General features: G+C 38.7%; 1 protein-coding gene across 12 annotated transcripts in view; it reads left to right on the forward strand.

Annotated features, from left to right (window-relative positions):
- Positions 1-21,717, forward strand: part of cacna1aa (calcium channel, voltage-dependent, P/Q type, alpha 1A subunit, a) — a 271,996-nt gene that overhangs the window by 88,507 nt on the left and 161,772 nt on the right. For all 12 annotated transcript variants that reach the window (XM_072915681.1, XM_072915688.1, XM_072915690.1 and 9 more), the window contains exons 4-6: positions 17,061-17,152; positions 20,814-20,966; positions 21,066-21,253. In XM_072915681.1, coding sequence (XP_072771782.1) covers positions 17,061-17,152; positions 20,814-20,966; positions 21,066-21,253 — 433 coding nt within the window. The remainder of the gene's footprint in view (positions 1-17,060; positions 17,153-20,813; positions 20,967-21,065; positions 21,254-21,717) is intronic.

Here is a 21,717-nt window from a genome sequence, read left to right on the forward strand (position 1 = left end):
GAGTGTGCAAAGCAGTAATCAGAGCAAAGGGTGGCTATTTTGAAGAAACTAGAATACAAAACATGTTTTCATTTATTTCACCTTTTTTTTGTTAAGTACATAACTCAACATGTTTTCATTCATAGTTTTGATGCCTTCAGTGACAATCTACAATGTAAATAGTCATGAAAATAAAGAAAACCCATTGAATGAGGAGAAGGTGTGTCCAAACTTTTGGCCCGTACTGTATATTGTAATATAAATATTGTCATCCGATATTATGAAGCAGGATTTTACATTTTGAAGTACATCTTTGTAGGGGTTCACTCATTGGGGTGTCTTTGCTTTACCTCCAGTTCGAGTGTAATATTGTGCTTGAATTGATAAAAATAGAAATAAAAAAACTTTTGATTTTTTACTTACCGGTAATTATTATGAGAAGAGGCCAGATGATAGGACAGGTGCTGTTTATTGTGTAACTTTATTAACTGCATCCCATTGTTTGAGGAAGGTATCTGCTCAGAGTCTTTGCTTTACCGATTTCAGTTATTTGGACCTGCATGGTACTTCGAGCTAAAATCCTTTTTCAGCCTTTATGCCTAAATGTAGGCACATGTTAAAGAGTTAAAAATCATCTTGAGCAATGAAGACATTTACCATCTCACTTTAAAGCTGTTTGTTGGTACTTAGTCACCCCTAGCCTATTCTTTTGCTATATATAGACTACTCTACATGCAGTCTTTTGTCAACACTCTTGCAAAACTGTTGCTTGGAGGCTTTTTCCGGCGTCACATTTAGATGAGAATGGCAGCTGACGGTGTGTCAGTGCACAACAAATCGGGAGTGAAACTGCGATTGGAAGGGTGACACATTGTGACACATTGGTGGCAAGTTTCACTCCAACATAGAAAACCTTTTTTGGGATTTTGATAGTAAAAAAACGGAAATACAGTGTTACCTCAACTTAGGAGTATTTTGAGCCTCCTCGCCACCACGGTTGAAGTGGTGACATGTAGACACCGGAACTGAGAAAGTTAGTGCAAAGGAGAAAAAGCAGACAACCGAATGCGCCGGTGAACTGACCCCATAGCCACCCTCCACGGCATGCAGCCACAAACGTGCAAATTACCGACATATATCCATGAAAATATGGAGAGGCTGCCCATGGTGTTTGAGGTGTTTCAGTTCGTTCTGTCTGGTCCTCTACAAAGTGGACCATCGGGCATTACTTTTGGTAAACAGCCACAGCTGGCTGTCAACTCTGACCTCTGGTCCGTCACTCAAAGACGTCCGTGAGCAACATAACCAAAGGTAAGAGTTTTTACTCTTACATGACCGAGAAGCAGCCCGTTGGACCTACAAAAGTCTGCTCCCCAGGGTAAATGCTGGACAATATTATTTAGTTTGTTTGTAGTACAAACCCCGTTTCCATATGAGTTGGGAAATTGTATTAGATGTAAATATAAACGGAACACAATGATTTGCAAATCTTTTTCAACCCGTATTCAATTGAATGCACTACAAAGACAAGATATTTGATGTTCAAACTCATAAACTTAATTTTTTTTTTGCAAATAATAATTAACTTAGAATTTCATGGCTGCAACACGTGCCAAAGTAGTTGGGAAAGGGCATGTTCACCACTGTGTTACATGGCCTTTCCTTTTAACAACACTCAGTAAACGTTTGGGAACTGAGGAGACACATTTGTTAAGCTTCTCAGGTGGAATTCTTTCCCATTCTTGCTTGATGTACAGCTTAAGTTGTTCAACAGTCCGGGGGTCTCCGTTGTGGTATTTTAGGCTTCATAATGCGCCACACATTTTCAATGGGAGACAGGTCTGGACTACAGGCAGGCCAGTCTAGTACCCGCACTCTTTTACTATAAAGCCACGTTGATGTAACACGTGACTTGGCATTGTCTTGCTGAAATAAGCAGGGGCGTCCATGGTAACGTTGCTTGAATGGCAACATATGTTGCTCCAAAACCTGTATGTACCTTTCAGCATTAATGGCGCCTTCACAGATGTGTAAGTTACCCATGTCTTGGGCACTAATACACCCTATACCATCACAGATACTGGCTTTTCAACTTTGTGCCTATAACAATCCGGGTGGTTATTTTCCTCTTTGTTCCGGAGGACACGACGTCCACAGTTTCCAAAAACAATTTGAAATGTGGACTCGTCAGACCACGGAACACTTTTCCACTTTGTATCAGTCCATCTTAGATGAGCTCAGGCCCAGCGAAGCCGACGGCGTTCCTGGGTGTTGTTGATAAACGGTTTTCGCCTTGCACGGTTTTAACTTGCACTGACAGATGTAGCGACCAACTGTAGTTACTGACAGTGGGTTTCTGAAGTGTTCCTGAGCCCATGTGGTGATATCCTTTACACACTGATGTCGCTTGTTGATGCAGTACAGCCTGAGGGATCGAAGGTCACGGGCTTAGCTGCTTACGTGCAGTGATTTCTCCAGATTCTCTGAACCCTTTGATGATATTACGGACCGTAGATGGTGAAATCCCTAAATTCCTTGCAATAGCTGGTTGAGAAAGTTTTTTTTTAACTGTTCAACAATTTGCTCACGCATTTGTTGACAAAGTGGTGACCCTCGCCCCATCCTTGTTTGTGAATGACTGATCATTTCATGGATTCTACTTTTATACCCAATCATGGCACCCACCTGTTCCCAATTTGCCTGTTCACCTGTGGGATGTTCCAAATAAGTGTTTGATGAGCATTCCTCAACTTTATCAGTATTTATTGCCACCTTTCCCAACTTCTTTGTCACGTGTTGCTGGCATCAAATTCTAAAGTTAATGATTATTTGCAAAAAAAAAAAAAGTTTATCAGTTTGAACATCAAATATGTTGTCTTTGTAGCATATTCAACTGAATATGGGTTGAAAATGATTTGCAAATCATTGTATTCCGTTTATATTTACATCTAACACAATTTCCCAACTCATATGGAAACAGGGTTTGTAAATGATATTGTAATGTTTTTTAAACAATATTTCTTATCTAAAAGTCAGTTTTTCCTTTTAAAAGGCATGGCATATGTCAAAAGACTGATGTTTTGAGAGGTCCAATTTGTAAATTGACTTCAATTAATTTCAATGGCTGGGGCTGATTTGAAATATGAATGTTTTGAGTTGCGAGTTTGGTCGTGGAAACCAATTGCGCTTTTAAGATGAGGTACCACTGTACTGAAAAAAGTAATAGTAATATTCTTCATGGATATACAAGTGTCAACATGACTAAAAGTATGGTATGGTAAAACTTAAAAATGATATCCTTAGTTCCAACTTTAATGACAAATAAATTGTAATGCAATTGCACCAAATGCACCAATTAATCTATTAAATTAATTAGATTAGAAACATTAAATTGTAATGCAAATGCACCAATTAAACTGTTAAATTAATTAGATTATATATATTTGTTTTATATGTTCTATTACTTCTATTAATTGTTTAATGAGTGTTACTATTAAAATGGGTTATACTTTTATCGCGCTTTTCTACCTTCGAGGTACTCAAAGCTCAAAGACACTATTTTCACATTCACACACACATTTACACACTGATGGCGGGAGCTGCTGTGCAAGGCCCTAACCACGACCCATTAGGAGCAAGGGTGAAGTGACTGACTAGGTTGGTGGAAGCCGGGGATCGAACCGAACCAGGAACCCTCAGGTTGCTGGCACGGCCGCTCTCCAAACAAGCCACGTCGTCTGATAAAGTCAGGTCTGGTGCCGGGAACTTTAGACTTAGACAAACTTTATTGATCCACAAGGGAAATTGTTCCACATAGTAGCTCAGTTTCAAAGGATGGAAAGGGTAAGGATGGAAAGGATAATGCAGATATAAAGTAGAGTTAAAATGTACCATAGTAGCAATATAAAATATAACATATATGTAATATTTACATATTATATATACAGTATATAATATATACTGATATTATTATATTATGTATTTGTATATCATATATCGCTATATATATATATATATATATATATATATATATATATATATATATATATATATATATATATATATATATATATATATATATATATGTATATATACTGTATATATATATATATATATATATATATATATACTGTGTATATATATATATATATATATATATATATATATATATATATATATATATATACTTAGACATAGTTTCCGTACGGATTCTGCAATAGAGCGCACATGATGACCTGTTTTTTTATTATTTGTGTTAATTCACTATTTATATAAATGCAAATGTAATGTTGATACTGTGTTCCTTAAATATGCATTGAGGCCATAATCGAATATATTGTGTTAAGTCTGATTACTCGATTGCTAAAATAAGTGATTTATTTCATCCCTAATGAGGAAACCGTATGTAACTTTTGTGAAACAATAATGATTGTGTGCACTGTTGACATTCCTGCAAGAAATAAACAATGTCCACCTTTCTGTCGGTGTGTAACTTGCTTAAGCTCCACATCTCCTCAATACTTTAGGAACCCCTGACTAAAATGTAACAATATGGCTGGCTCACACACACACACACACACACACACATAGACACGCACGCACGCACACACATCACACACGCACACACATCACACACCTTTGTGATGTGTTTTTTTAGCACCTTTGAACATGAAAGCTGCTTGGCCTTTCCGCCCACCTCTGGCCAAAACCTTTAATAACACATTGACCGATGTGCACGGACAAACGCGCGCATTTCCACTTCAAACATTCCTTTCCTTTTCCGTGCCACCTCTTGTGTGGACTCGCGGATACCTTTTTTTCATTTATTTATTTGTATTTTTTTTTACACACATTCAAAGACAAATATGCTTAACATGACTGTGAATAGATGGGCTGGCCGCTCTGCAACCTTGTTGTTGGATGGTCGTTTGATTTGTGGACAACCATGTTTTCTGTGCCCAAGTGTGTGTATGTGTGCCAATTGTAGTAAATTACCCGAGTGATTTGGCCCTGGGAATAAGCTAGTTTTGTTTTTTTAATGCTCGTTATTGATTATTAGTCCAATTACGCGTTGTTTACAGCCGTTCTCACAGTGCATCTCCCTCCTTCAGCTTTTTTATATACAACCATTGGAGCCGCAATGTAGGTAGTAAAAACCACAACTGCCGTTTTTCCAATCAAGTGAAATCCAACCAAAATCTGTCTATGGATGTTCTCATTCATCCAGGTCATTGTATTCTCAGGGCATTCGATCGATCGACTACTCTGTTTGTCTTAGAAGATGTATTGCGTCTAATCCAAGCAGGTTTCATTAATTCATGCTCGTGCAAAGCCCCAACTATTTATCCTACAACAAGAGGAAGGCGTGCACAGGTAAGGATGCTTCCTTGAAGAAAATAACAACTGTTGAGACACAAATATATCAGGTTTTTTTTCAGTGAAAAAACAATCACTGTTGAGATGCAAATGACCAAAAGCTGTTTCCCGCCCCCCACTAAAATAGGGCAGAATCATCCTTGTCTGTACACTCCCTCCTCTTGCTGTAGGAAAATAGTTGGGGCTTTGGCACCAGCATCTACACTCGATCTGACCGTCTCATCCAAGTAAGCTTTATCAGTTCATGCTCATAGAGGTAGGTAGGTAGGGAGGTAGGTAGGTAGGTATAGGTAGGTCTTTCTTGTCATTGCACAAGTACAACGAAACTTTGTTTTCAGCACAAACCCGTTCAAGACAAACAAACAGTGTACAGGGTTACAGAACAGGAACGCTGATGGGTCGCCACAAGGCGCCCCGTAAAAGATGGGAAAAAGGTAAACACTGGTGGAGGATGAGTAAAAAAATACAATCTAGAGTGGGAAAAAACCTCCATAGCAAAGCACATATACATATTACAACATACATCCCGAGATATCTAGCAACAGAGGGGAGGGGGTGGGGGCCACGGTAAGGATAATGTTTGATAAGAAATTATCGAGTTCGAGCCTATTATCGAATCCTCTTATCGAACCGATTCCTTATCGATTCTCTTATCGAATACAGATAGGTTGTTGTATATGGAAAAAAACACAATATTTGGTTTAACAAAAGCTCACTTTTGTTTTATAAAAAAAAATAAAAATGAAAAAAATAAATATTGACTGTTACCCCCCTAAAAAAATAAAATAAATAAATATTGACTGTTGTTATCCAAAGTATATTAAGTTAGATTTTTCAGAAAAACAAATATATACAGTAACACGAAAACAACCTGTCTATGTGATCACTATAGGTGTATAAATAATAATATAGTGTTAAATAAAATCAGTCCCTTGGGCACAAAACTGAAAATAATACAGGTCTCCAAAAAGTTGCTGCTATTGGAACATACTAACTACACACACAGGCAGACAGCTAACAAACAATCCAAGACGTCTAATAAAGTTCCACAGCAGATTATTCCATTTAGGCTCTTTATTGTTGTTGATCTTGCTTTGTCTTTTCCTATCTTTACTTTTGTCTTGCACTGGACTGTTATTTTTTTATTTTTTTAAACTGAAATACACACAATTACAAATGTATAAGCTATGTGATTCAATTAACATACTAAAATTTAATACACAATATGTAAATATTAGCTTCACACAAATATACAGTGCTATCATCAAACAAATACTTCTGATTGTTGAAACTATTTCGATGGTGGAAATATACGACTGGCAGCCATTTTAAGTCCTCAAATCATCCATTGAAACAGTGCACAAAATCGTTTTTCAATAAACATCTTAGTTTTAAATTTAACCACTTTCCACCTTAATATTGAGTTACATAAACAAGTTAAACAGTTTACTTACAGACTTATCTTTTCCAAGGCTTGTAAGAGCTAACACAACTTGTCTACTTCTCAATTGTCTCATGAACTAAACTGACTCGCCAACCCGAAGTGGCCAGACTAATGACGCGTAGTATTTTCATATCGCCACAAGGTGTCAGTAAGAGTCTACAATCAAATGGGCATAAGAATCAGAATCAGAATCAGAATCAGCTTTATTGTCATTACGCAGGGTAACGAGGATAACATTGCCCATTTGGGATTCGTTCCCAGGGATTCGAATAAAGTACCAACTCTTTTTCTTTACTCTAGTGGTCTCGATAACGGGTACCGGTTCTCAAAAAGGGATTCGAGTCCGAGGACTCGGTTCTTTTCTTACCGAACAACCGGGAAAATCGGTTTCGAGCATCATCCCTAGGCCCCGGTGGCAGGCTGCAGCTCTTCAGGCACTGCCCAGCCGTCCATCACCCCTAAGGGATTTGCGTCAAGGGCTTTGGATGGGGGGTGGGGTATGTGTGTGTGGCGTATATTTTTTGTGGATACATGTGTGTGTAAGCCTGCCGCGTGTCTCTGTTCCGTGGCCTTCGTGTCGTGCAGTCGCTAGTCCAAAGTCAACAACAACAGGTGTGTGTCCATGATAGACACAGGTTCCCCCAAACCAGAGATCCTGTCAATTTTGTTGAAGCTAGTTAATTAGTTCCAATGTTTAGATTTGGAGAGCAGTGCAAAAAGAGGCAACAAGAAAGTTAAGACAAGACAAAGAAGCAAGCAGGAGAGATAAGGGAGAGGAAAGGGGAGCGTCCGCCCTTGATGAGTGCCAGAGAGAAAGGCTAAATAGACTTACATTGGTTGGATAGTGCAGTGAAAAAAAACACTACACTGCAATCATATTTGAAAAGATCAGATTCCAATTGGATTTGGACTACCTTCCGATGTCGCCTGAATCTGATGCTTAAAGATCAGATTTAGAAGCACTTAGGAGCATTTACTTGCAACAAATATCCAATCTGTGTCACTTGAGGAAAAAAGAAGATTTGGCTTGCAGTGTAAACGGGGCTATCAGGAGGTAGTCCAAATCCGGTTGGAATCTGATCTTTTCAAATGTGACTGCAGTCTATCAGGTCGCATTGCGCCGGCGAACGAAGGGGGGAGGTCGTCTTAAAGAGTGGCATTGTGTGTGTGTGGACAAGGATACGGTTAGGTGGGATATAGCTTGGATAACCTTAGGGGCCTCATAACAGACATGCGACCTGAATGTGACCTAATTGAGACTTTTACACGACACAAACCCACTAACACTCTGATCTGTGGCGTCCATGTTTTCTCGTGTCGTAGTGACTTCCTTGTTCATTTACGAGATCCGGTGTTCTGTCAAAATGAGCCGCTTCGTCGAAAAAAGCTACCAGCACTGTCTATCGATTTACGCTGCCGCCGAATCAAAAAAAGATACCGTAAGTTTTGGAACACCAATTTAGATATCTAATAAAATATATAATAAAATAGTGACTTACTTGTAGTCAACTCTTCATTTACAAGAGGTGGCTCATTTCGACATATCAACTTCCAGTCAACTTCTGTTTACTCTTAAGGTACATAGGTAGGTAGGTAGGTAGGTCTTTGTCATTGCACAAGTACAACGAAACTTTGTTTTAAGTACAAACCTGTTCAAGATTAGACAAACAAACAGTGTACAGTGTTACAGAACAGGAACGCTGATAGGTCGCCACAAAGCGCCCCGTAAAAGATGGGAAAAAGGTAAATGCTCGGGGAGGATGAGTAATAAATCAAAATCTTAGGAGCCCAGTCTGGAGTGTGAAAAAACCTCCATAGCAAAGCACTAATCTTGTAACGATACCAATATTTTGGTACCGGTACAAAAATTATTTTGATGCTTTTCAGTACTTTTCTAATTAAACGAGACCACAAAAAAATTGCATTATTGGCTTTATTTTAACAAAACATCTTAGGGTACATTAAACATATGTTTCTTATTGCAGTTAAGTCCTTAAATAAAATAGTGAACATACTAGACAACTTGTCTTTTAGTAGTAAGTAAGCAAACAAAGGCTCCTCATTAGTCTGCTGACATATGCAGTAACATATTGTGTCATTTTCCATTCTATTATTTTGTCAACATTATTGAATTAATTATGAATCTACTTGTTCATTTACTGTTAATATCTGCTTGCTTTCTCTTTTAACATGCTCTATCTACACTTCTGTTAAAATGTAATAATCATTTATTCTTCTGTTGTTTGATACTTTACATTAGTTTTGGATGATACCACAAATTTGGGTATCAATCCGATACCAAGTAGTAACAGGATCATACATTGGTCATATTCAAAGTCCTCATGTGTCCAGGGACATATTTCCTGAGTTTATAAACATAATATACATTTAAAAAAAACGAAAGAAGATGTTGTGATGACAAAACATCTCGACATAATCATAGTAGTATCGACTAGATACGTGCCTGTGCTTGATATCATTACAGTGGATGTTAGGTATAGATCCACCAATGGCGTTTGTTTACATTTTGATGCCGGTGAGCTACGGTGTGTAGTGAAGCATGTTTAGCTATTCCTCGTCCTGCAGGGATGATACTTGTAAGAAACTTACTTTATTTGTCGCCATGGAGACCAGCATTAGTGATTTAGAAGTAGCTAAATCACTGCCGACGGCGGATGGACTTTAGCCGCTAGCTAGCTAGCCATGTCTTAAAGTTTCAGTTTTATAACTTCACCTTCATCGTTAGTTTTTAAGCTAAAATGCGCACGTTCTCCCTTTTCTGTCTACACACTGTGTCTACTTGTAAGTACTCCGTGATTGTGCGCTGCCGAACATGCTCGTCTGCTTGTAGAACCAGCAATGTCATGACTTGACGCGGGCGCGGTGGGGTGCGGGGGTCCGTTTCAGAGGCGGTATAGTACCGAAAATGATTTATTAGTATGGCGGTATTATACTAATACTGGTATACCGTACAACCATACAAAGCACATATACATATTACAACATACATCTCGAGACTTGCATCAGAGGGTAGGGAGTGGGGGCCACGGTACGCATGCAAGTGATGTCGAGGCCACATTGGGGCCAGATTGGGGCCTGTGTGTGTTTATACAGGAGTCTAATAAAGATCACATTGTACTTGCAATGTAAACAGTCAGCTGGAAAAAATAATATTTTGAAAAAATCTGCTTTAGCCCACTTGTTTTTGATGTTTTTGCAGTCATCATACGAAGAAAAATGACTAAGCTATAACCCAAATCAGCTCCGTTGCACATCCTAATTATTATAGGTTGGTGTAAATACAACATGAGAGCATTTTGTATCACGATCATCATAATAACCAAATGGAGATAAGTCGAGAGTGTATTTGGTCTGCCATGTAGACACAGCTAATTAGCCTCACTTAGCTGCAGTCAGCAAGAACGCAGGTGGCAAGTGGGCATGTAAGATTGTTTTTTAATGTGTTACATTCCTGTGAGAAAGGACATTATTCTAAGTAATGAGCGTTCCTCTTTGTGTGTGTTTCTTCGCCGCACACACCGCCGTGATGCAGTGACCTACTTTACGGAGCGTATTTGTGAGATGTATTCCCGATATGTTTGATCAGCCGGCGCCTGTTTGTTCTGCAGGTGTGCGCGGGTGTGTCGTGTTTCTCATATTGTCGCCCAATATTAAATACATGGAAGTTGTTGATGCACGGAAGAGATAGCGGTAAAGGAAAAACAATCCGACTCCTCCTTTGGCTCCGTTACCAAGGTGATGCAGAGATTCTATCAATGAGCCAAGGTTGCTGTTGCCATAGAAACACTTATGAATGAGAAAGGGCAGAGTAACCGTGGCGACGGTGTGAATGAGGAAGTGCCTCATCGACCTGACAGTGTTTGTCAGGGTGCATAGTGGATACTGCTTTTTTTGTGTGTTTTAATCACTCTTTATGTCAACTTTTGAGCAGACATTAAAATTGCACAAAAAATTAACCCATTTATTTAAATGTAGCATTTACTAGCCGGTAATCCAAATCAATATACTGCAGTATATTTTCAGTTTACCTGGTATGTTACTTATACATATACATACATATATATACGATAGCGCTATGGAGGCAGTACTGTAAGGCAAGCTGGGATGTGACGGAAATTATGGGATGTCGCCACCTCCAAGGCAGCTTCTCCAATGTGCTGCCAGCCTGCCACAATATTAAATCCACTGTGTCGTTATCTTGTAACACTCCTCAAAGAAGATTCATTTCACTGCATTGACTCCATTTTATTTGATCTGGGTAAAAAAGGAAGGAAGGTTATGTTAGGAAAATTGTGAATTATTATTATAAAGGTATAATGGTATTATATGGTAATGTGTCAAAATATATGGAATGTCCAAAATAAAGATATTAGACTTATTGTCAATTCAGCAATACCATTTTCTAAGTTTATAGCTGCTGGATGTCTTAAGGTGCTTATTAAAACTAATTGAATTGATAAATGTTGATGTCTGCTGACATTTTTTTTTTTAATTAAGTTTGTTTTTTCACTTATATGAAAAACCCATCCATCCATCCATCTTCTTCCACTTATCCGAGGTCGGGTCGCGGGGGCAGTAGCCTAAGCAGGGAAGCCCAGACTTTCCTCTCCCCAGCCACTTCGTCCAGCTCTTCCCGGGACATCACGAGGCGTTCCCAGGCCAGCCGGGAGACATAGTCTTCCCAACGTGTCCTGGGTCTTCCCCGTGGCCTCCTACCGATTGGACGTGCCCTAAACACCTCCCTAGGGAGCCGTTCGGGTGGCATCCTGACCAGATGCCCGAACCACCTCATCTGGCTCCTCTCGATGTGAAGGAGCAGCGGCTTTTCTTTTAGCCTCCCCCGGATGGCAGAGCTTCTCACCCTATGTCTAAGGGAGAGACCCGCCACCCGGCGGAGGAAACTCATTTCGGCCGCTTGTACCCGTGATCTTGTCCTTTCGGTCATAACCCAAAGCTCATGACCATAGGTGAGGATGGGAACGTAGATCGACCGGTAAATTGAGAGCTTTGCCTTCCGGCTCAGCTCCTTCTTCACCACAACGGATCGATACAGCGTCCGCATTACTGAAGACGCCGCACCGATCCGCCTGTCGATCTCACGATCCACTCTTCCCCTCACTTGTGAACAAGACTCTGAGGTATTTGAACTCCTCCACTTGGGGCAGGGTTTCCTCCCCAACCCGGAGATGGCACTCCACCCTTTTCCGGGAGAGAACCATGGACTCGGACTTGGAGCTGCTGATTCTCATCCCAGTCGCTTCACACTCTGCTGCGAACCGATCCAGTGAGAGCTGAAGATCCTGGCCAGATGAAGCCATCAGGACCACATCATCTGCAAAAAGCAGAGACCTAATCCTGCAGCCACCAAACCGGATCCCCTCAACGCCTTGACTGCGCCAAGAATATATGAAAAACACTCTTTGCAATATGCATTTTCCAGCGCATGCTCGCAGTTAGTGCCGGCGTTTCCCCGGGTGCACCTTCGGTATGCTAAAAAAAAAAGTGGGTTCTATTGCAGATGCACTGCAGGACTGCCTCTAAAATGCCAGAAAAAAAGTGGTACATGTCTGCTGCACGTTTCAAAACACAGCCAAAGGCCAAAGATAGGAGCGCGATAACGTGAATGTGCGGTAAATGAGTATCTTCATGGTGAAAGCCGCGTAGTACATGCAAAAACGTAATTGAAATAAGGCTGCCAATACACGCAGCCTTAGTAGATAACACGCACCAAGCCCACTGATAGTGCACACAATTGTATGGATTGCACACGCTGTTTAGTACGTGTTATTTGGACCAGACTGCAGGGTCGGATGTCGGATGTCCAATTCAAATTTTTTTGTCAAATCCAATCATTTTCTGAACCAAATTATTGCGTGTAGAAGATTAAGAAGGAAGAAAGCAAGTGTTTTACTGTCAGTTTTACGGGATATTTTGCTTCGATGTCTACTTGAAGAGCGTGTCTGTGGGCTAGCAGTATGAGAGACAGCTAATAAAACTTTCACCTAAGTTCCTAAAACATTTTATTTTCCCGTTTTCTTTCGTGACCGTCTAATTTGGCGAATAATCATCATGCTTATCGCGGATATGAAAAATTTGGAATTACACTCTTTATATTGACATGAAAAAATTCGAGACAGGTCACATATGGGCAAAAAAATCGGAATTGACCTGCAATGTGAACAAGGCCTTAGTTAGAAAGATGATGTGTTTTATGAAAACACAATCCTTACGGGCTTTCACGGGCCACATAAAATGATGAGGCGGCCAAGGTCTTGAGTTTGACACCTGTGGCCTGATAGGTAGGCCTCTTGAATATATTATTTTTAATGTGTTGTTTTGACATTGTAGTCTTGTAAAGGGGAACTGCACTTTTTTGGGGAATTTTGCCTATCATTCCCAATCATTATATAAGACAGGGACACATATGTTTGTCTTTTTTTGTTCATTCTAAATAGTAAATAAAAGTCGTTCTCGCCATTCCCGCGTCTAAATTGGATGCCAAAGTTGACCAACTCGTCGGAATACGTCCTCATCCTTCTACTATCCGGGTGAGAGGCACGATTTATGATCTGGAATAAACTTCCACGAGCAAAGAAGCGAAGAAGCAGCTCACTATTGATTGATTGATTGAAACTGTTATTAATAGATTGTACAGTACAGTACATATTCCGTACAATTGACCACTAAATGGTAGCACCCGAATAAGTTTTTCAACTTGTTTAAGTCGGGGTCCACGTAAATCAATTCATGGTAAATTGATTTACTGAACTAGTCGATCATGTCAAAATAGGCACAAAAGTTTGTGATCACGGTGCCGCTATTAACACTTAGTATGTATTAGCGCAGGGTGTCAAATGTATGGCCCGCGGGCCTGAACAGGTTTTAATTGGCCCGCGTGATGAGTTTGCCAAGTAATAAAATTAGCTGCTTTTTTTTTTAACACAAGAAACTGCTGTTCTAAATGTGTCCACTGGATGTCACAATAGCAATTCTGTTAGGCAAGTAAACGGTTTAAACCGGGGACAAGCAAGAAGTACACAGTAAAGAGGGACTGTGGCTCCTCCTCCTCGACCCACATGAAACTTAAAACCTGCCGTTTTATGTCTTCTGCTTCGAACACATCGTCATTTGGCACCCTTGTTGCCTCAAAATGTTTCTGTCAAACACGAGAAAAGTGAACTTAACACTTTTGAATAGTTTTTACCTCCGTTTCTTACGGTTTGTTGAGTTAGCAGTGGATTGATACATGGACTTGACAAAGGAGGTATTTGATACCTAGAAGAGTTTACATGCTGTATTTTTTGTTCAATCCCAGAAAGACTGTGACTTAAAGTTTAATCCTGGCTTTGTAGATACACTGAGACCAAGTCTAAGCTCATTGTGTTTTTGAAACTGCACCAATTTCCTCAGAATTTTCAACAAACTTGAAGTATTTTGTCCAGAGGATTATTTGTGATTTGTACGTTTTCAGAATGTGCTATGTTCTAATTTTGGCCAAAGTAAAACAAAGAAAACAACCTGGAGTTGTCTTTATTTTTAAGTTATCATGCCATGATTTTACCATTCCAGCCCACTTGGGAATAGATTTTCCTCCATGCGGCCCGTGAACAAAAATGACTTTGACACACCTGCATTAGCGCTTATAATAACCATATCACTAATACTTGGTTAATACTCAAGTCACAAAATGGAAATGGAGTAATGTTGGCGGTTTTTGGATATTATTTATTTACGTTTATTTACGAGTTAGAATGTATTAGAAAAAAAACATCCACCGTCATGTATTTCATAACCATTAGGCAAAATTCCAAAAAGAGTACAGTTCCCCTTTAACAAGACTATCTATGCAATAAAATTACATGTCGTACTCAAATATAGTCCTTCTTGTTTATATTTTTTACATTTCCTTTTTACATAAGGAGTAAAAAGTCAATTAATAAGAGTCCAAAAGCAAAATGAGGGCTGTAAAGGTGCAATGATAAACATTTTTATTAAGTAGTGTCCACGGTAGAAAGAGATGCTACCAAGTAGGGACCCTCTTAAACATCAAGATAGCGTCTGATGATGAGTGGATATCACACAATGTCGTTCCAAGGGCCCGACAGCTACCATGAGTGATGAAGTCCCTGCAGTAGATGCCTCAGAAAGGCGGGGGAATGTCCATGTCCCCGTATTGCGGCGTTTGAGGCCACATCGCCCATTCCTGTACCGAGCCCCTGTATATGTTACTGGCTATTTTTGTGTGTTTCCAAGTCTGATTTTCAAGGCTGCAGTGATTAAGGCTCTGCTGTGTCACTGGAACGGAGGAAATGTGTCAGAGTGACAGAATGAAAAGAGAGAGAGAGAGAGAGAGAGAAGTGAAAAGGAGGATGATTCACTCTGTGCGTCAGACGAGGGACCGACTGGAAGTCTGGCAGCAGAGGGGGACATCTTTAGCCTCTCCACGCACGCACACACACACACACACACATTTTGTTTACCATTCTTTAGATGCCTCCTATTGTCTAACTCAACGTCAATCCATCTTCTTTTTGCTTTGAATGAACTCCTAAAAAAATGAAAAACTGATCAAGTCAGCGTCTGTCATTTCTATCATTGGACATTTCTTCCTTCTGTTCTTTGTCGTTCCTATCGCCAATTTATGAGGGGCCACTAGGGAGATTATTCAGAATTACCTCTTACATACACTACTGAAATGCTCTCACATAAACAAATGAAATGTTTTTTCTCTCAGACACTACTGAAACACTTCCATACACACTACTGAAACACTCTTATACACACTACTGAAACATTCTTATACACACTACTGAAATGTTCTCACATAAACAACTGAAATGTTTTTCTCTCACACACACTACTGAAACACTCCCATACACACGACTGAAACGCTCTTATACACACTACTGAAACGCTTTTATACACACTACTGAATTACTCTCACAAACAACTGATTTTTTTTTCTCTCATACACTACTGAAACACTCTTATACACACTACTGAGATGCTGTCACATAAACAACTGAAATGTTTTTCTCTCACACTACTGAAACACTCGCATACACACTACTGAAATGCTCTTATACACACTACTGAAATGCTCTCACATAAACAACTGAAATGTTTTTCTCATACACACTACTGAAATGCTCTCACTTATACAACTGAAATATTTTTCTCTCATACACACTACTGAATTACTCTTATACACACTGAAATGCTCTCACATAAACAACTGAAATGTTTTTATCTCACTCACACTACTGAAACACTCCCATACACACTACTGAAACACTCTTATGCACACTACTGAAATGCTCTCCCTTACACAACTGAAATGTTTTTCTCTCATACACACTACTGAAATACTCTTATACACACTACTGAAATGCTCTCACATAAACAACTGAAATGTTCTTCTCTCACGCACACTACTGAAACACTTTCATACATACTACTGAAACGCTCTTATACACACTACTGAAATGCTCTCAGATAAACAACTGAAATGTTTTTCTCACACACACACACACACACACACACACACACACACACACACACACACACACACACACACACACACACACACACACACACACACACACACACACACACACACACACACACACACACACACACACTACTGAAACACTCTCATAAACACTACTGATATTTTTTCTCTCTTACGCACACACACCGGGAATTATTTTTCACTAGTATGTGTAAAAGGACTTCACTTTGTGTGTGAGAGCTTTTCACTCGTGCGTGTGATAGAAAACATTTTCAGTTATATTTGTGAAAGGATTTCACTTGTATGTGTGAAAGCTTTTCACTATTGTATGTAAGGGGATTTGCCTTCCGGTTCCGGTCACCAATAATGCCCGCCCCTTTTCAGCCAAGTTATTTTTTTATTTTTTTTGTGAAGTTGTTTGTGAACAAAATGTCTGCCTCTTCCTCATCATCACTTCATTGTCCTCCTTTCTGAAATTATAGCCCGTTACAAATCAACATATCCTTCTCTCGCCCTGATACACTTCACTGTCTGACTCCACTTGTCACCACCATTGATCAGCTCCGCTCTTCCAGGTTTTGCATACAATGTGACTTGCAGTTGCTTGTAATAACCTGGAGTGGGTTTGTGTGCGTGTGGATAAGTGTGTGTACGTGTCCGCACAGGAGGGCAAGCTCGACTGGCTTAAATATTGATTTGTCCCTTGTGCATTTGTCCCATTCTCTTCAGGATTCTGTCCACGGTGGGCTCAGATTTTGACCTGCGGACCCTGAGAGCCGTTCGAGTCTTGAGGCCCCTCAAACTGGTGTCCGGTATTCCTAGTAAGTTTTAAAGGAGACCAATTCTACAAAACCAACTTTTTCGTTCATTTTGGATCTGCATAAGTCCTGAAAATTTGAAATCAAACCGTAGAGTCATTGCAGAGATATTTATAAAACAGTCTTGCCTTCCTTCATATTTTCTCCAAACAAGCAGTAGAACAGTAGAAATTCACCATTGTAATCCAAGGTTTTAGAATTCCTTATTTTCCTATATTGCTTGTTGTGGGCTCGTACACGCTAGGGTTGTATGGTATACCGGTATTAGTATAGTACCGCGATACTAATGAATCATATTCGGTACTATACCGCCTCTGAAAAGTACAAATTTGTGTTATCATCCAAAACTAATGTAAAATATCAAACAACAGAAGAATAAGTGATTATTACATTTTAACAGAAGTGTAGATAGAACATAAGTAAGAAAGTAAGCAGATATTAACAAGTAAATGAACAAGTAGATTAATAATTCATTTTCTACTACTTGTCCTTAATAATGTTGACAAAATAATAGAATGGAAAATGACACAATATATTACTGCATATGTCAGCAGACTAAATTAGGAGCCTTTGTTTGCTTACTTACTACTAAAAGACAAGTTGTCTTGTATGTTCAGTATTTTATTTAAGGACAAACTTGCAATAAGAAACATATGTTTAATGTACCCTAAGATTTTTTGTGAAAATAAAGCCAATAATGCAATTTTTTGTGGTCCCCTTTATTTAGAAAAGTACCGAAAAGTATCGAAATAATTTATAAATAAATATCGTTATCGGGACAACACTAGTACACACACATGCATCCTCTGCTGTTGCCTTTTCTAATACGAAATAGAATATTGTTCTAACTTATATCTGTCAGTAAATTTGATATAGAGACGCTAAAATCTACAACATGGATGACAGGGAGGCACGTAAAAATATGACCGCCCACAAAATGGCTTTTCCTGAAGAGACGGTCAGAAAGCAGTTCAAAGATGATCTGTAAAACATAATCTATGCAACATTTTGACCAAAGTACCACCATTACATGTTATGTAGACCACAAGGAAGTGTTTTGAACATAGAACGAAATCATTGTAGGATCCCTTTTAAATATATTTAAAAAAATGTTTATGGCCCAAAATTGCTCAACAAAAAGTGCAAGTTGCTTCAGAGGTTTAAAAACAGCTCAGACAAGCATGTTGAGTCAAGGTTTGATGCCGCTTTGGTGTTATTCTGCATAATGCGCCGAACAAAAGTGGTTCTTCAGCACACACTCATCTCGTTTTTTTTTTCCAATGTGATAGTGGCAGCTGTGCTCCAGCAGCACTGCAGAGTTATTATTACCATTAGATCTGTATTACAGACTTCAACAAGCAAATCAGGATGTACTAATCATGACATATTTCTAATTTATTTCGGGGGATTTAACGATAACATCTCACAGAACAATATATTCATGGTATGAAGGCCACGGTACGGTGTAATTGTGGCATTGTCAAAAAAAAATTAAGGAAGTCTTTGTAAAAAAAAAAAAAAAAAAAAAAAAGCCATTGTGTGTAAAATAAGGTGTCAGGAATGTAATTGAACACCAACATAATGCTCAAATGTTCTAATCAGATTGGGACCTTTTTAACTGATCTTTAAATTGCTAAAGATTTTACTCATATGAAAGATGTCTTTAAAATACACGCTCAGATAGACATATTTACTTTTACATTTTAAACACGGTATAAGGCGCTTAACAGTACTATGTATCAAACAAACAACAAGGGGGTGAACATCAGCTTCATATTTAATAACAAAATCAAAACAACAACGACAAACTAAACTGTCCTCATTTTCAGCCGACACGCAGACACACTGTCACTAGCCCAGTGGTGCACTCACAGTGTAAAATTACAAACCTCCTTAATTTTGAAAGCCAGGTCCCTACAATGATTAAGAATTAAAAAATATATATATATTTACCTTGTGGAGGCAGTGTCGATAATGCTGTGGATAATTCCTGAATGTTGTAAACCACACATCGCTAGTCCATTGCTTTCTTTTGAATCATTTTGACCGAGCAAAATCAAGCAAATATTGTAATAAGGCTAAAAATCGGACACAAATTAAATGAAAGATGCCCACTTCCACAGAGCTTAAAATATTTTCTGGCGTACCTCAGGGATCAATACTTGTTCAATGTCTATGTAAATGACATTTGTAAAGTTACAAAGGACTTAAAGTTAGTATTATTTGCAGATGATACAACTGCATTTTGTTCAGGAGAGAACACACAGAAGCTAATACAAATAATAACAGAAGAAATGAACAAATTAAAAAGATGGTTTGACAAAAACAGACTATCTTTGAATCTCAGCAAAAATAAACAATGCTATTTGGTTGCAGTAAAAGAGAAAGTCAAACATAAATACAAATCGACAGAGTAAATATTGAAAGGGTAAAAGAAAACACATTTTTAGGTGTAATGATAGATGATAAAATGAATTGGAAATCTCATGTAAAAAATATACAACATAAAGTAGCAAGAAACATGTCAATAATGAATAAAGCTAAACATGTTGTAGACCAAAAATCACTTCATATTCTCTACTGCTTGCTAGTGTTACCATATCTGAGTTATTGTGTAGAAATATGGGGAAATAACTACAAATGTGCACTTCATTCACTAACTGTGTTACAAAAAAGATCAATTAGAATAATACACAATGTAGGATATAGAGAACATACAAACCCTTTATTTATTGAGTCACAATTATTGAAATTCAACGATTTGGTGCATTTGCAAACAGCTAAAATTATGCACAAAGCAAACTATAACCTGCTACCCAAGAATGTACAACAATTCTTGTCAACAAGAGGAGAAATATAACCTTAGAGGAAAATCGAATTTAAAACGTTTGTATGCACGTAGAACACTTTAAAACCTTTAGTATATCTGTATGTGGAATTAAATTATGGCATGGATTAGCCAAATAAATCCAACAAAGCACCAATATGATTCAGACTGTTCAAACTACAAGTGTTCACAAAGTACACATAACAATAATTATAATGAACATCTTGAACCCTTTTTATTTTTATTTTTTTATTGAGACATAAATTATTTATGTATTTAATATTTGTTTGCTTACTATGGTATATTATTTATTTGTTCACTGTTCTGTTACAGAGAACAAGGAAATTTGATAAAATTGCTATGGTATGAAAAGGGGTAGGATTAGAAAAGCTCTGCTTCCTTCCACTCCTTTTCGGACGTGCTGTAATGAAACAACTGTAAATGTGTGATGCATCACATTGTATCGTGTGCATGTTCGAAATAAACTGAAACTGAACTGAACAATGAATGTGCTGCCTGGCACCAAATGGCTGCACCGTGAAACACACAATGGGTGGATGAAACGTTTGTACACTTTGTCTTTTAGCCGATAACTCAAATAATGGGACAAACTCACCGATAGATATACGATTACTAAAATAATAAGTAGCTGCAACCTTTTATATATGAATATAGATGTATTATCGTCACTTTTTATTCAGACTGTGGTTTGTAATTTTTATAGTTTGGTACAATGAAGAGGTTTGTAAATTGAGGTTCCACTGTATTTAGTCACTGTCTTTTATATGGGTGCGAAAATATACCGTACATTAACAATGTTTCCACTGTGCCCTCCAGGTCTACAGGTAGTGCTCAAATCCATCATGAAGGCAATGATTCCGTTGCTGCAAATTGGGCTCCTGCTTTTCTTCGCCATCCTCATGTTTGCCATTATCGGCTTGGAGTTCTACATGGGAAAATTCCACACCACCTGTTTTGACAATCACACAGGTATAGATTGACGAACTTGAACATTGAACATTGACATCACCCCCATGTTGAGTCTTTAAAAACGTTGTGAGGTATCTTACTGCTTCTGCCCAAATCCAGGGGAGATCCGAGAAGAGTTCCCATGTGGGACAGAACTTCCTGCACGGTTGTGTCCAGAGGGTACCATGTGTCGACAGTACTGGCTGGGTCCAAACTACGGCATCACCCAGTTCGACAACATCCTTTTTGCTATCCTCACCGTCTTCCAGTGTATCACCATGGAGGGCTGGACTGACCTGCTGTACTATGTAAGTACTGGTGTGTCACACACCTGCAAATAAACACTTATTGTATAATAAAGTTAGTCGCAATAAAACTCTAAAATTCTATTTGTATGCCCCTTTATGCTGGTCTATGTTTAGCTCACATCTCCAAATTGGGCCTCCTTGCTGTGTGCTGTTGCAAAATTTAGGATGGTTTTTAACTCAGAGCAAACACAACACACCCCTGCTATGCTGGTGTAGAAACAAAACACACCCCCTGAAGTGGAGAGAAAAACAGCGCCCATTAATTATACAAACCCCGTTTCCATATGAGTTGGGTAATTGTGTTAGATGTAAATATAAATGGAATACAATGATTTGCAAATCATTTTCAACCCATATTCAGTTGAATATGCTACAAAGACAACATATTTGATGTTCAAACTGATAAACTTTTTTTTTTTTGCAAATAATCATTAACTTTAGAATTTGATGGCAGCAACACGTGA

The sequence above is a fragment of the Nerophis lumbriciformis genome, linkage group LG22, assembly GCF_033978685.3.
Source record: "Nerophis lumbriciformis linkage group LG22, RoL_Nlum_v2.1, whole genome shotgun sequence".
Classification (NCBI taxonomy): domain Eukaryota; kingdom Metazoa; phylum Chordata; class Actinopteri; order Syngnathiformes; family Syngnathidae; genus Nerophis; species Nerophis lumbriciformis.